This window comes from Capricornis sumatraensis, chromosome 2, assembly GCF_032405125.1.
Source record: "Capricornis sumatraensis isolate serow.1 chromosome 2, serow.2, whole genome shotgun sequence".
NCBI classification, from domain to species: Eukaryota; Metazoa; Chordata; class Mammalia; order Artiodactyla; family Bovidae; genus Capricornis; species Capricornis sumatraensis.
Genome location: NC_091070.1, coordinates 49,923,015 through 49,939,594, shown reverse-complemented (window position 1 = coordinate 49,939,594; position 16,580 = coordinate 49,923,015). Strand labels below are relative to the sequence as shown.

The 16,580-nt window shown below is 44.0% G+C and overlaps 1 protein-coding gene across 1 annotated transcript in view; it reads right to left on the bottom strand.

The window, feature by feature from the left end:
• CGNL1 (cingulin like 1) overlaps nt 1-16,580 on the bottom strand; it is a 173,582-nt gene that overhangs the window by 85,519 nt on the left and 71,483 nt on the right. Inside the window, exons 5-8 of the mRNA XM_068962719.1 lie at nt 15,944-16,045; nt 14,703-14,851; nt 8,797-8,932; nt 1,116-1,328 (exon numbers count right to left, since the gene is read on the bottom strand). Of these exons, the coding sequence (XP_068818820.1) occupies nt 1,116-1,328; nt 8,797-8,932; nt 14,703-14,851; nt 15,944-16,045 (600 nt within the window). The remainder of the gene's footprint in view (nt 1-1,115; nt 1,329-8,796; nt 8,933-14,702; nt 14,852-15,943; nt 16,046-16,580) is intronic.

The following is a 16,580-nucleotide window of genomic DNA, read 5'->3' as shown; positions in this document are numbered from 1 at the left end:
GCTTTTTTCTTAAACTACCTCAGTTATAATAAACCTAAACCGACTATTTTTCCTAAACATTTTACTGTTACACAAACAAATCCATTTTTCACTTCTTGTTATCTGCAATTATTGTGCTGTAACTGAAGATCAGTGAATCACTATGGAGTGTAGGGGCCAGAGGACTGACCAGCCCTGGGCTGTTACTGTAATCACCACAGAATAAACAATATTAAGAGTTCTTTCATCATCATCTTTAACCTATATATGGCAGAGAACATAAAAAATTTACACTGTGTAATTCCCCTCTTTCCCTAAAGATGGCATGACATTTCAAAACATTTTCCCCTTCATTTCCCCCTTTTCTTAATCAGCCAATTCAAGGCCCACACCAAAGACCTCAAAATAATTTAGAATTCATTTGTAGGAGCCAAGAATTCAATTAAGAGAAAAATTATCTTGCAAAGGTTTGGGCAATTCAGCTCATTAACCCTCTTGTAACTGTGCTGAGAAAAGAGCTTGAATCGTCTAACAAAAGGCTTCACAAGACAGAAAGAACAGACTGGGGCAGGGGGAAGGATGCCAGAAACATCCTGTCTGCAATCCTGCCCCGTCAGCAAGGGCAGCAATGGAATCCTGGAAGGGTTCACTTCTGGGCCTCTACATCTCACCATGTGCCAGAGATTTTAAGCAGTGTCCTTAAATTTTTTATGTTTATGGACTTATGGTGGTCAACAGCATAACTGCTGAGTTTACTGTTTGGGAACAAAGTCCGGATCAACAGGACTTCCCTGGTGACTCAGATGGTAAAGAATCTGCCTGCAGTGCAGGAGAATCCAGGTTCAATCCCTGGGTCAGGAAGATCCCCTGGAGAAGGGAATGACTACCCACTCCAGTATTCTTGCCTGGAAAATCCCATGGACAGAGGAGCCTGGTGGGCTACAGTCCACGGAGCTGCAGAGAGTCAGACACAACTGAGTGACTAACACTTTCACTTTTCATCTTCTGGATCAATGATGGAATAAAACTGAGTTTCACTCTGTCATGAAAAGGAAGGCCAACAATGGACATAGGTTTGGGCGAGGAGGTCCTGGGCCTCCTCTGTGCCCTGCCTGCCCCCTCTGGCCAGGACCCACCTTAGCGGCCTCCTCCACGCTCTCCCGCAGGGCCAGCAGCTCGGCGTCATACTGCTCCTTCAGCTTGTCCATCTCCCGGTCGTGGCTGGAAACCTCTTCCTTCAGGGCTCCCTTCAGCGCAGCGAGTTCACGCTCCCGCTTCCTCAAGAGGTCTTCCTGCTCCTCTTTGGCGATGAGCAGATGCTGAAGGTCCTGCTTGGCCTGCAGGAGCTCCTGCAGAGAGAACACACGAGTGGGGAGGTGAGGATACAAGCGTTCTGTTGAGCGCCCCGGCGCCTCCACCTCGGCCCCTGCACTCATGGTCACACCCTCACCAGACCTCCCTATTCTCTCCCCCACACGCTACATACTGGCTTAGCCCCCGTCCTCTCTTTCTCTTCCCCTTCTCACAAGCCACCGTATCCCTTGATTCCACTATATTAGCTTTCCTGAGATTTAATTTGAGGGAGAAAAGGGAAACTGGTTTCATTCTCGATGCTGTGAGGTGCCAGGCCTGTGTTTTCCATCTCTCTCCACTTCAGTGCAGTGGTCTGCAGTCCCTGCTAGTGGCCTACTGCTTCACTGGCAGGGAGGGGGGCACATGCCAACTTGCTGGCCTCTCTTATTTCACCCCTGGAACTCTGAACCCACAACCCAAGTCCTCAAGATGCCTCGGTTCCATTCTGAGCAGAGATAATGGTCACAACATTCCCCACCTTCCCTGCCTCATAACCTCACTGCTCAAGAGCAAAGTCACCAAACTGGGGCAGCAAGTTCCACTACCAATGGCATCACCTCAACACAACTGTGTCCTGCCTAAGCTGGGCATTCCTCTCAGGTCACCATTCCTTGTCAGACCTGCTCCGCAGCCCTCAAGCTCAGGCTCCCCCTGCTCCACAGACGTCCCTACTGTGCACTCAGCCAGGACTTGGGCTTGACCACCCAGCTCCTCTGCATGCCAGGCCTCCTCCCCACCCCAAGCCACTTCACAGCCAGCCAGCTTCCTCCTCACCAGCCTGCTCCAAGTCTTTACTGATCAGTCATCGTTTTTTTTTTTTTTTCCTGTCATTTTGTTCCTTTCTGTTTCCTTGAATCTATGTCCTTTTCCTCAGGGGACAAGAATCCTCTCAGTCAAGGGCAAAAACAAACAAAACACACACACAAAAAACCAAGCCTTCCACCAAACTTTTGAAAGTATAATTTCTGCTCACTGTGTGTACTTCTTGATCACCTTAATCTCTTGCAAATGGTTTTTGCTCCTACTCTACTGTCCCTGTTCCCTCCAAGGCTGGCCTCTTCATCTCAACATCCAAAGGCCTTTGCTCAGTCTTCACTTTTCTTTACTCCCCTTTGATCCTCTCTGGGGCTTCCCAGCTAGCTCAGTGGTAAAGAACCCGCCTGCCAGTGCAGAAGACGCAGGTTCAATCCCTGGATTGGGAAGATCCCCTGGAGGAGGAAATGGCAACCCACTCCTGTATTCTTGCAGGAAAATCCCATGGACAGAGGAACCTGGAGGGCCACAGCCCACAGGGCCACAAAGAATCAGACATGACTGAGCAACGGCGCGCACACACAGGCTTTGACCCTCTGCACCCGTACCCTTAGAATTCTCTCTCCCCTGCAGTTCAAAGATACTACATGCTCCTGTTTTCTTCCCTTGGGCCACTTTTTCTGTGACAATCTTTTCTGGCTTTTCCCTCCCTCTTCCTAAAAAGCTAAGATGATCCCCAAGAATGTGACTTCACATTCTTCATTCTTTTTCTGGCAAGTCCACCTAGTTTTGTTTTGTTTTCCAACTATTAATTCTACATAAATAACTCCTAAACCTTTACCTCCAACTCTTATCTGAGTTCAGACCTGCAAGACGGCCATCTGGATGTCCCTCAGGCACCTGCGGAGGCTTCTGTCTCTCAGTGAATTCATCAAGTCCCTTCCTCTCCTCTTCCTTTGTTCATTACTCTCAGGGACAACAGCACCTGCTCGGGAGCTCACAGGCCCAGGAGCTTGGCAACAACCTTGATCCCTCTCATCCTTGTCCCTCATGACTCAACAGTTCTGTAACATCTTAGATCCTTTGCCTCCCCTCTCCAGGGTTAGGCTCTCCTCACCTCTGGCCCAGGTGGTTTGCATGAGCTACCCAACAGCTCCCCCGCCTCCAGTTTCTCACCTGCAGTCTGTGCCATCACCCATAGGTATCTTCTGTCAGGGGGAATCCTTCACCCCTCTTGGTCCCATCTGTCTCTGTCTTTCAGAAAACCTCTCAAGACTCAGATTCTGTATGACCTACTCCAAGAAGTCTTCCTTGAATCCCCTTCCTGAATACCCAACCTCATTTTAGCTGTGCTTCTCAGAGTACTTAATACTTTTACTTTGCAATCCTTGTATCTAGATTCTATTTGCTTATCTCTCTCAGCTGGTAAAGAGTCTGCCTGCAACACAGGAGACCCCAGTTTGATTCCTGGGTGAGGAAGATCCGCTGGAGAAGGGATGGGCTACCCACTCCAGGATTCTTGGGCCTCCCTGGTAGCACAGCTGGTAAAGAATCCACCCACAATGCAGGAGACCCTGGTTCAATTCCTGGGTCAGGAAGATCCCCTAGAGAAGGGAAAGGCTACTCACTCCAGCATTCTGGCCTGGAGAATTCCAAGGACTGTACAGTCTGTGGGGTTGCAGAATCAGACACGACTGAGCGACTTTCACTCATTTCTTGAAAAGAAAACAGATCTGATTTATATTTTTTATAGGTGGATCAGTGATAGCTGGGAGCAGGCCTGTTCTGGGCATATATTAGCATGGGCAGTACAGCAAGAGTCTGGAGATGTCAGAATTCTAAACTCATCCATTCTTTCACTGGTAGTTCATGAGTAAATACACATCCTGTCCTCTTGGAGCTCCTGTAGAACTGGAGGAAGGGCTGTCACCTGAGAACTGAGGTCTCAAGAGAGAAAACTATTTTGCATTCAAGATGTGGGTCACTGATGAGGGGGTGACACTGTATCAATTTAAGAACAACTGACAATGGAATTTCCTTCCTTTGCTCTAGGGCAGGGGTCTCCAACCCCAGGTCACAGACCGATGCTGGTCTGTGGCCTGTTAGGAAGCAGGCTGCACAGCAGGAGGAGGTGCGCAACGGGAAAAGCTTCATTTGTATTTATAGCTGCTCCCCATCACCGGCCTTATGACCTCAGCTCCACCTCCTGTCAGATCAGCAGTGGCATTAGATTCCCATAGGAACATGAACCCTACTGTAAACTGTGCATGTGAGGGATCTAGGTTGTGCACTCCCTATGAGAATCTAATGCCTGGTGATCTGAGCTGGAGCTTAAGCAGTGATGCTAGCACTGAGGAGCAGCTGCAAATACACATTATTAGCAGAGAAGTTTGACTGCACAGAGACAGTAATAAATCTATTGCTTGCAGACTCATATCAAAACTCCCAGATGGGCCATCTAGTTGCAGGAAAATGAGCTCAGGGATCCCACTGATACTGCATTATGGTGAGTTGTATAATTATTATAAATTATATCACAAAGTAACAACAATAGAAATAAAGTGCACAATAAACGTAATGCACTTAAATCAACCCCCCCACCCTGCCCTGGTCTGTGGAAAAACTGTCTTCCACAAAACCAGTCGTGAAAAAGGTTGGGGACCATTGTTGTAGGGAATGCACATACATTAAATCAGGGGAAAGTGAAAGTCACTCAGTCGTATCGGACTCTTTGCAACCACAAGGAATTCTCCAGGCCAGAATACTGGGGTGGGTATTCAATCCCTTCTCCAGCGGATATGCATTTCAGGTAGATTCTTTACCAGCTGAACTACCAGGGAAGCCCCATTAAAGCAGGGGAGCCTCTGCAATTCCAGGGTGGAGCTGCACTGCCCAGACTAAGACTTAGTTCCTCAAGAATCTAGCCAGAAGGCATTAATAAGCTCAGAAGAAACCTCCAGAGAATCATCCAGGTAACTAGAGCAACTCTGACTCTTCCAAAACACCAAACACAAAACACATAAGCAAATTTTATAAAAATATACCCCGTTCTGCTATTTATCTAAGGAGATGTCCTGTAGCTTCCACTGTCCAGTTCAGGGCTATTAGAAACACGCCCACACACACACACACATCACTGTTGCTACTGGCAACAGCTCTAGGTCTTCCTGGAGCCTCCTGCCGGCTTCTTCACAGCAGCCCTTGTGAGCCTGCTCCTGTTTCCCACTCTCGCTCTCACACATTTCTCAGTTGTTTTGACGATAACGCAGTTCCTCTTCCCACACTTATCTTTTCCAGGATATATCTGTGTTTCATGTTGCCTTTTGTGTACTGCCACCAATGCATGTCAAGAAACTAAGTTTTTATGGTTCATTCTACACCAACACGCTGTTATCTGTGACTGGGGCTGCTGCTTAAATGGACTCTGCTGTACAAATCCAATCAGATTACACCTCACCGTATCACTGAGTAGCACTTGAAGCTTTCCAGGGTAGAAACCAAAAGGCACAGGGAGATTTCAGAAACTTCATCACCTCTGAGGCTTCACTGTCAATTATATCAAGCCAAAGAAGTGAGAGAAAACATATTGCTGCTTTCTGATCATTCAGTCGTGTCTGATTCTTTGCGACCCCAAGGACTGTAGCCCGGCAGCCTCCTCTGTCTCTGGAATTTCCCAAGCCAAGAATACTGGAGTGGGTTGCCATTTCCTTCTCCAGGGAATCTTCCAGACCCAGGGATCAAACCCGTGTCTCCTGCATTGGCAGGCTAATTCTTTACCACTGAGCCACCAAGGATGCAAGAGGAAAACATATAAACCTCAAAATATATGAACAGCCACCAGAGATGCACGTGCCAGTGTGCAGACACCCATCAAAGAAAACAAAGGCAGAATCAGCCTTTCAAAACCTATACACATCTAGGCTAGCTTCACATGAAGCCACTGGAGATAAAGACCTAGTATGGATGTATATTTGGGGTGGATGGGGAGGAGTAGGCTAAAAAGACTGACTATTTGGTACTTACTACATAGTAAGAATTATGCTAAGCACTTCTAAAAATCATAGGAGATGAATACTATTGTTCTCATTAATTTAAAAAAAAAAAACAACTGGCGTTCTGAGATACTATTAATAACATGCCTAAGATCACCCAGCATATAAGTGATAGAGCCAAGATGGGACCCAGATTGGATAACAATGCTGGTTCTCTTCACTGTACAGCCTCTGCAGGCCTGACAACAAAACTACACGCTCCAAAGAGGCTGAGGAGCAAGCAGTGTAGCTGTGCTCTGTCTCTCGGATGCAAATGAAAACGGTACTGGATCCAGCTGGAAGTGCCTAGAAGGAGGTCTACCTATTTAAACTGAAGCAAAGAAACTTGCCCAGAACCTGAGATGACAACAAGGAAAGTTGAGAAGAAAAGGAAGCATGCTCTGGGAGCTGGCTGTTCACAGCAATAAGCCAGAGGCTGTCCTGACAGTATGGCCACAGAAAGACACAGACCAGAACATTCAGAGTAGCCACTCACAAGTCCACAGAACATCTTCACACACCACCTACCCACAGGTATTCCATGTCAACAGGAGAAAAAACACTGATCTAGACCCTTTGCACAAAAGCTTCCACAGAAGCCCTTGCTCACTGAAAAGACAAGTAAAGGTCATATATCAAAACTACAGCAGACAATCCAAAAATCAAACATAAAAGAAAGAAAAGAAATGGGAATTCCATGGCAGTCCAGTGGTTAGCACCCCTTGCTTCCACTGCAGGGAGCACGGGTTTGATCCCTGGTCAGGAAACTAAGATCTCACATGCTACATGGTATGCCCTCCCCTCAAAAAAATGTACAGCTGACAAAGAACTGTGCCATTTTTTCCACAGAAAGATGGCCTAGAAATTGCAACACAGCTGGTGAGAATCATCATTTTCTTTACTGTGTATAATATTCAGTAACATCACTTCAAAATAAGCTTATACTTATTTTAGAGATGATATTTCGGAGCACCAGTCTACCCCTAAACCAACATGATTTCATAACCAGAATATTTAATGATACCTAAGTACTTGCATCTTGGTAAATGTCAGGGATAAAACACCATAGGATTCTGTTGGCCCATCTGTCAACACTATAGGCTCCCATCAGAGATGATCTTCAGTAATCAGAGAACCCCACTGTCATGAAGCTTAGAGAGAGGTCTCATTTTTACCCATCACTACCAAAACAAAGGGAAACATACTCAGGGTCAAAGGAATGACTGACTACTTGAGCTATAATTATTTTTGTATCTTAAATTTAAAAAGAAATTCAAAACCATCAGTTGGTTACTTAAGAATAACAAAGTCATTCTATTCTTGGTCAATTATTAATACCTGGCTTATCCTAAGAGAATAGGCATTTTCTATTATGTCTTCCTTTCTTCTTACTCTCCTTTAATCTTTTTTTTTTTAAATAATGATTCTATCCTCTTTTTATACTGACTCCATATAGAGGCCCAATGTCATTTAACAGAATATACAGTATTAAAAGATATTTCCTGAAAAATCTTGTGCACTATGCAGGCCTCACAAAATACAGGGTATTCAAGCTTTTCCAAGCATTCAAAAGCAGAAGTGTTTAATGTTCGCTGAGTTTAAGAGTCTATTCTAAGCCAAGTCCAGTGGAAAAGCTGGCTATAACTATAATCTGTTATCAGATTCCCCCTGGCCACTTTTTATTAAGATATGAAGAATAAACTGAAAGTGATGAGGAGATGGGGTCTATTTAATTTGATATAAAAGCCACAGATCATTTTTTAAATGTCACGGACATGTCAAAGGAAATTGATAAAAATTTTCCAGATGGAGAGAAACCCATTTTGGCACAGAGAAAGAAGCTCACTGTGTCCGAACTTATCTTGCAGAAAGGCAGCGGAGGAAGATACAGCTCCTATTACAAGAAAGAGGCAAATAACCAGAAAGCCAGCAACACCAGGAACATTTTTAAGAAAAGATGTGCTCTGTTTCCCTTTCCTGAGATTCTCATTATTAGCCTCCGCCTGAAAACACATCACCAAAACTGAAGCTCATATCACAGTTGCTGTGTACCATGTGTAACCATATGTTAGTCACTCAGTCATACACGACTCTTTGTGACCCCATGGACTGCAGCCCGCCAGGCTCCTCTGTCCACAGGATTTCCCAGGCATGAATACTGGAGTGGGTTGCCATTCCTTCTTCCAGTGGACAATTTGTTAGAACTGTTTACTCTGACCCATTCATCTTTGGTGGCCCTGCATATGGCATGGCTCATAGCTTCACTGAGTTATGCAAGCCACTTCGTCATGACAAGACTGTGATCCATGAAGGGGATATGATAATAATATTGTAGTTATAAGGGAATTATCTATATAAATGCATGCTGAAAAGCTTAGGGGTGCAATGTGGTATTATCTGTAAATTCCCTTGAAAAAGTTCATCAAGATGAATAGATAGATGAATTTTAAGAAAACAAACAAAGTTGAATGGCCAGACAGAAGAAAAAATGGAGTAAATACGGAAACATGTTGGCAACTGTTGGATTTGGACTGGGACTCTATACGAGTTAACACATGATGCTCTCACAAAAGGGAACCACGTTCACCAATAGAATAAGCACACAGCAGACAACGGACCCCCCACCCACCCCACACCTCCGGACAGACAGGGCCCCTCTTGTCACCCAGCCCCAGCTTACCTCGATCAGAGCCCCCTTCTCCCTGTCCTCGGACTGTTTCGCACTGTCCAGTTCATCATGCATTTCCGAGAGCTGATCCTGGAGATCTCTGATTTCAGTCTGGTGCTGTTCTCGTTCCATCTTCACCTGGAACAGCCTGGCAGAAAAGGAAACCCATGAGATAGATTCCCTTGGTCTCTGCTTATTTTCATCCAGACTGCTTTCAGACCTTCAAATGGTCAAGTAGCCTCCCATTCTCTGTTCTGCATTGAACAAAATATCATAAACCAGAAAGGCACTGGTAAGAACTATACCTGCAGTCTAATTGCCCAAGCAGAAGACAAATAAGAACAAGCCATTGTAATGGGAAAGGTTATATAGTGATATTTCTTCCCCAAAAGGAGACCAGAGGGTACTAGAATTTGGATAGAGAAGATAAGGAATTAGGCCATAGAGCACAACTTTTATGATAAATGTTTTCACTAAAGCCACTTTGTACCAACCCCACCCTCAGTACTCCAGACCAGTAGAGTCAGCAAATTATGGCCCGTGAGCCAATCTGGCCCACTGCCTGCTTTTGTAAATAAAGTTTTATTGGAACAAAACCATGCTCATTCATGTATTCCTTATGGTCATTTGCGCAATACAATGGCAGAAATGAACAATTTCACATGGTATGGTCCATAAACTCTAAAACATTTATTATCTGACAGAAAAAGTTTGCCAACCTCTCTTCCAAATTAAACTCACAGCTGTTTTACCTTTTTTATTTTGTAAAGTCTTTCAGTTCACTCGCTCAGTTGTACCCTACTCTTTGCGACCCCATGGACTGCAGCACGCCAGGCTTCCCTGTCCATCACCAACTACAGGAGCCTACTCAAACTCATATCCTTTGAGTCAGTGATGCCATTCAACCATCTCACCCTCTGCCGTCCCTTTCTCCTCTGCCTCCAATCTTGCCCAGCATCATAGTCTTTTCAAATGAGTCAGTTCTTCACATCAAGTGGCCAAAGTATTGGAGTTTCAGTTTCAGCATTAGTCCTTCCAATGAATATTCAGGACTGATTTCTTTTAGGATGGAGTGGTTAGATCTCCTTGCTGTCCAAGGGACTCTCAAGAGTCTTCTCCAACACCACAGTTCAAAAGCATTAATTCTTTGGTGCTCAGCTTTCTTTACAGTCCAATTCTCACATCCATACATGACCACTGGAAAAACCATCACTTTGACTAGACTGCCCTTAGTTGGCAAAGTAATATCTCTGCTTTTTAATATGCTGTCTAAGGTGATCATAGCTTTTCTTCTAAGGAGCAAGCGTCTTTTAATTTCATGGTGGCAGTCACTGTCTGCAGTGATTTTGGAGCCCAAGAAAGTAAAGTCTTTCACTGTTTCCCCATATATTTGCAAAGAAGTGATGGGACCGAATGACATGATCTTAGTTTTCTGAATGTTGAGTTTTAAGCCTACTTTTTAACTCTCCTTTTTCACTTTCATCAAGAGGCTCTTTAGTTCTTTGTTTCTGGCTTAAGTGTGGTGTCATCTGCATATCTGAAGTTATTGATATTTCTCCTGGCAATCTTGATTTCAGCTTGTGCTTCGTCAATCCAGCATTTCTCATGATGTACTCTGCATATAATTGAAATAATCAGTGTGACAGTATACAGCCTTGACGTACTCCTTTCTTGAGTTGGAACCAGTCTGCTGTTCCATGTCCAGTTCTAACTGCTGCTTCCTGACCTGCATACAGATTTCTCAGAAGGCAGCTCAGGTGGTCTGGTATTCCCATCTCTTTAAGAATTTTTCAGTTTGTTGTGATTCACATAAATGCTTTGGCATAGTCAATAAAGCCGAAATAGATGTTTTTCTGGAACTCTCTTGCTTTTTTGATGATCCAGCGGATGTAGACAATTTGATCTCTGGTTCCTCTGCCTTTTCTAAATACAGCTTGAGCATCTGGAAGTTCACAGTTCACATACTGTTGAAGCCTGGCTTGGAGAATTTTAAGCATTAATTTGCTAGCGTATGAGATGAGTGCAATTGTGCGGTAGTTTGAGCATTCTTTGGCACTGCCTTTCATTGGAACTGAAACAAAAACTGAACTTTTCCAGTTCTGTAGCCACTGCGGAGTTTTTCAAATTTGCTGGCATACTGGGTGCAGCACTTTAACAGCATCATCTTTTAGGATCTGAAATAGCTCATCTCGAATTCCATCACCTCCACTAGCTTTGTTCGTAGTGATGTTTCCTAAGGCCCACTTGACTTTACATTCCAGGATGTCTGGCTCTAGGTGAGTGATCACACCACTGTGATCATCTGGATCATGAAGATTTTTGTACAGTTCTTCTTGCCACCTCTTCTTAATATCTTCTGCTTCTGTTAGGTCCATACCATTTCTGTCCTTTATCGAGCCCATCTTTGCATGAAATGTTCCCTTGGTATCTCTGATTTTCTTGAAGAGATCTCTAGTCTTTCCCATTCTATTGTTTTCCTCTATTTCTTTGCATTGATTGCTAAGGAAGGCTTTCTTATCTCTCCTTACTATTCTTCGGAACTCTGCATTCAGATGCTTATATCTTTCCTTTTCTCCTTTGCCTTTCACTTCTCTTCTTTTCATAGCTATTTGTAAGGCCTCCTCAGACAGCCATCTTGCCTTTTTGCATTTCTTTTTCTTGGAGATGGTCTTGATCCCTGCCTCCTGTACAATGTCACGAACCTCATTCCATAGTTCATCAGGCACTCTATCTATCAGATCTAGTCCCTTAAATCTATTTCTCACTTCCACTGTATAATCATAAGGGATTTGATTTAGGTCATACCTGAATGGTCTAGTGGTTTTCCCTACTTTCTTCAATTTAGGTCTGAATTTGGCAATAAGGAGTTCATGATCCAAGCCACAGTCAGCTCCCGGTCTTGTTTTTGCTGACTGTATAGAGCTTCTCCATCTTTGGCTGCAAGGAATATAATCAATCTGATTTCAGTGTTGACCATCTGGTGATGTCCATGTGTAGAATCTTCTCTTGTGTTGCTGGAAGAGGGTGTTTGCTATGACCAGTGCATTCTCTTTGCAAAACTCTACTAGGCTTTGCTCTGCTTCATTCTATACTCCAAGGCCAAATTTGCCTGTTACTCCAGGTATTTCTGGACTTCCTTCTTTTGCTTTATAGTCCCCTATAATGAAAAGGACATCTTTTTTGTGTGTTAGTTCTAGAAGGTCTTGTAGTTCTTCACAGAACCATTCAACTTCTTCTTCTATGAGTCACAGACTTGGATTACTGTGATATTGAATGGTTTGCCATGGAAATGAAGAGAGATCATTTGTCATTTTTGAGACCGCATCCAAGTACTGCATTTTGGACTCTTGTTGACTATGATGGCTACTCCATTTCTTCTAAGGGATTCTTGCCCATAGCAGTAGATATAATGGTCATCTGAGTTAAATTCACCCATTCCAGTCCATTTTAGTTCAACGATTTCTAAAATGTCGACGTTCACTCTTGCCATCTCCTGTTTGACCACTTCCAATTTGTCTTGATTCATGAACCTAACATTCCAGGTTCCTATGCAATATTGCTCTTTACAGCATTGGACTTTACTTTCATCTCCAGTCACATCCACAACTGGGTGTTGTTGCTTTGGCTCCATCCCTACATTCTCTCTGGAGTTATTTCTCCACTGATCAGTAGCGTACTGGGCACCTACCGACCTGGGGAGTTCATCTTTCAATGTCCTATTTTTTTGCCTTTTCATACTGTTCATGGGGTTCTCAAGGCAAGAATACTGCAGTGGTTTGCCATTGCCTTCTCCAGTGGACCTCGTTTTGTCAGAACTCGCCACAATGACCCATCTATGACCCGTCTGTCCTGGGTGGCCCCACACGGCATGGCTCACAGTGTCATTGAGTTAGACAAGGCTGTAGTCCATGTGATCAGACTGGTTAGCTTTCTGTGACTGAAAACCACAGTCTGTCTGCCCTCTGTTGGAGAAGGATAAGAGGCTTATGGAAGCTTCCTGATGGAAGAGACTGACTGAGGGGGAAACTGGGTCCTGTTCTGATGGGTAGGGCCATGCTCAGAAAATCTTTACTCCAATTTTCTACTGATGGGTGGGGCTGTGTTCCCTCCCTGCTACTTGACCTGAAGACAAACTATGGTGGCTCAGAGGTTAAAGCGTCTGCAGGAGACCCGGGTTCGATCCCTGGGTCGGGAATATCCCCCTGGAGAAGGAAATGGCAACCCACTCCAGTACTCTGGCCTGGAGAATCCCATGGAGGGAGGAGCCTGGTAGGCTACAGTCCACGGGGTCGCAAAGAGTCAGGCATGACTGAGTGACTTCACTTTCACTTTCAAACTATGGTGGAGGTAATGAAGATAAGATCTCCTTCAAAAGCTCCCATGCAGGCACTGCTACAGTCAGTGCCCACAGCCCTGCAGCAGGCCCACTACCGACCCATGCCTCTGCCGGAGACTCCTGGACACTCACAGGCAAGTCTGGGTCAGTCTCTTGTGGGGTCACTGCTCCTTTCTCCTGGGTCTTGGTGTGCTCAAGGTTCTGTCTGTGCCTTCCAAGAGTGTGTTTCCACAGTCCTGTGTAAGTTCTGGGGGCTCTATGGTGGGGTTAATGGCAACCTCCTCCAAGAGGGCTTATGCCATACCCAGGTATACTGCACCCAGAGCCCCTGCCCCTGCAGCAGGCCACTGCTGACCTGTACCTCCCCAGGAGACACTCAAACACAGTAAAGTCTTTACTACACTCTAAATTTTGGGGGTTTTTTCTTTTCAACCTCTTTTCTGAAATTAACCTCTAAGAATATTTTAAAAGCACACACCACACCATCAAAATAGCAAAGGTAATGAAATGCTTTTATGATACAATGTCGCATTGTTCTTGAATTTCCCTCTAGATTTCACTCCTGCTTAACCTCTCGCATAAGGCTTCTGTCACGGCCAGTGGACTTCCCTGCACCATTCATTTCAGACTTTCGTTTCAAGTCCTTTTGTCACAGAATTTTTTTTTCAGATTAGAATACAATTTATTGAGATGCAGCTCACACATTCAGACGTCCCACATGCTATACATGCTCACTCTGTATTTCACACAGATTTAATCAGATATAAAACACACAATGAGGTATTCAAAGTATTCCTTTGTATATGCCACATTTGTTCATATGACATACACATTCATTTAGACATTCTCCTCACACAACTGGGTCAAGCATTTTACTCGTATGCTCTTAAATCACTGCTAAAATCCCAAGAATCACATAACTGTGGGCTCTCTGGTTTCTTGTTCATGGATCTCTACATGTGGACAGGTTTTCATCTACACAGACTCTTTAGGTAGGATGGGGAACTTGTGCAACAAGAGCAAGTAGGGGAAAAAACGGTGGTGGATCTGTTACTAATCTTTCTCTTTTAAATCTCCTGAAATGAATAAAATATCCACTGTCACAGATTTTAATACAACAAAATGGCAGCGCCATTTGGGCTTGACTTTCTCTCTCTAAAGACGCAAAAGAAGTATAAGCACTGGTCACAAAAGCCAGCATTGTCCAGGATAAAACTCTGAACACAGAAGACTGTGCAGGTCACATGACATTGCTTTGTAGAGACTGGACTCAGGCTCTTAAACTATCTCTAGATAAAACACTCAGGATTCCTAGCTGCTCACTTACCTGCCATGAGATCCACTTTAAGGGCTAGAATTTTATAAAACATCCTTTGTGGTGCACAAATAATTTTTAAATTCTGCTTACCCATCTACACGTCACTGGTTTTACAATTTTGCAAGGGTAAGAGGGAGAAAAGGCAGATTCAGCAGCCCCTGTGAAGATCTGGAAGGTTGTGGAGAATTAAATGGACAGAAAGAATCTGGCTCCGTGGGCTCAGGAGCCTGAGGCAGGGAGGGGAGACTCTGGGCCCACACTTACTCCTCCAGGTGTCTCCGGAGCGCCCCTTCACTTTCCTCCAGCCGCCGCTGCAGCACAGTGCTCTCCTCCACCTTGCTGTCATGCTGGCTCTGCAACACTTCCAAGTCTGCTTTCATCCTGTCTCTCTCTTCTTTGATGTTCTGTTGATTCTAAAACAAATGTATGTGAGTTAAAGCACCTCCACTGTACATTAATGTCACCCCACTGAATCCTGAATCTCAGATGGACTCCATGTCTCTGCACTTAGATTATTAAACAACCTGATGGAACTGTGCAATTAAGCCACAGGAGTTTGCAACTAGAAAGAATACTGAACACTTAATGAATTGTAATACTTCTAAAAGAAAAACACAAACACATCTTAATCACATTCTGCTATTTCTACTACTTAGTCCAGACATTTTATATACATTTAGTTTCCAATTTGCCTATCTGAATCCAACAGCATTTCTGTTACTCTGTCAAAGCCAACATTCTCTACATGCTTTGGTTCAGTTCAGCAACTCAGTCATGTCCAACTCTTTGCAACCCCATAGACTGCAGCTTCCCTGTCCATCATCAACTCCAGGAGCCTACTCAAACTCATGTCCATCAAGTCAGTGATGCCATCCAACCATCTCATCCTCTGTCGTCCCCTTCTCCTCCCGTCTTCAATCCTTCCCAGCATCAGGGTCTTTTCCAATGAGTTCTTCGCATCAGGTGGCCAAAGTATTAGAGTGTCAGCTTCAGCATCAGTCTTTCTAATGAATATTCAGGACTGATCTCCTTTAGGATGGACTGGTTGGATCTCCCTGTAGTCCACGGGACTCTCAAGAGTCTTCTCCAACAGCACAGTTCAAAAGTATCAATTCTTCAGTCCTCAGCTTTCTTTACAGTCCAACTCTCACATCCATACGTGACTACTGGAAAAACCATAGCTTTGCTTAGACAGACCTTTGTTGGTAAAGTAATGTCTCTGCTTTTTAATAGGCTGTCTAGGTTGGTCATAGCTTTTCTTCCAAGGAGCAAGCGTCATTTAATTTTATGGCTGCAATCACCATCTGCAGCCATGATTTTGGTTACTTACAAAAAAAAAGTCTTCAGAAAATAGGAATTAAATTTACAGGAATTTGCTCAGTAATGGGAAGAAAGTGTGAGAAAAAAAATTGTTTTCATTTCACTTGGACAACCCAAGGTACTGAAAATACTCTATCAATCAAGATAGAAAAGAATAAAATAGTATGAAGAAAAATCACAGGTACCTTGACTTCCAGTTGAAGCTGTGTCTGAAGTTCAGCCACTTCTGTGGTCAACTTGTTCTTCTGTTCCAAGAGATCTTTGACTTCAGATGAAGAATTAGAAGCCTACAATCAATCGCAAAGATATTAAATGTTCAAGGTGCTTTATTTTTTTTTCTTGCATAGATTTAACAGGATGACATTCTCAAAAGGATTTGGCTAAAACCAGCAAAGTGGTTAGAAAATTACAAATAAAAGGGAGGGGAAAGCAGAAATGAAAACCAGAAAAGGCAGTGTCTTGGCTTTCATGCACCCAAATCCAGGTGTGAGCCATGCGTGAACCTAGAATGATGTACTTCCTCATCTGCTCCTAGGAAGCAGACCGGAAACCAACAATCAATAACAACAGAGGCCCTTCTATTTTCTTAGGCAAAATGAGAACAATCCATCTCAGAAATATAAACCTAACCCAAGGAGAAAAATTGTAGGTTGTTCTTTTCCAAACAAAAACTACCTGCTTCTCTGCTTTCCAATATGGTTTCAGCCTACTAAGGGAGAAGGTTCTTCTTGCAGGAAGTCACTTAACTGACACAAAAATAGAAAATTCCAAAACCTTTGCCAGCAAATAATCAGATTCATAAGTGAGACACAGAGAGCAGAA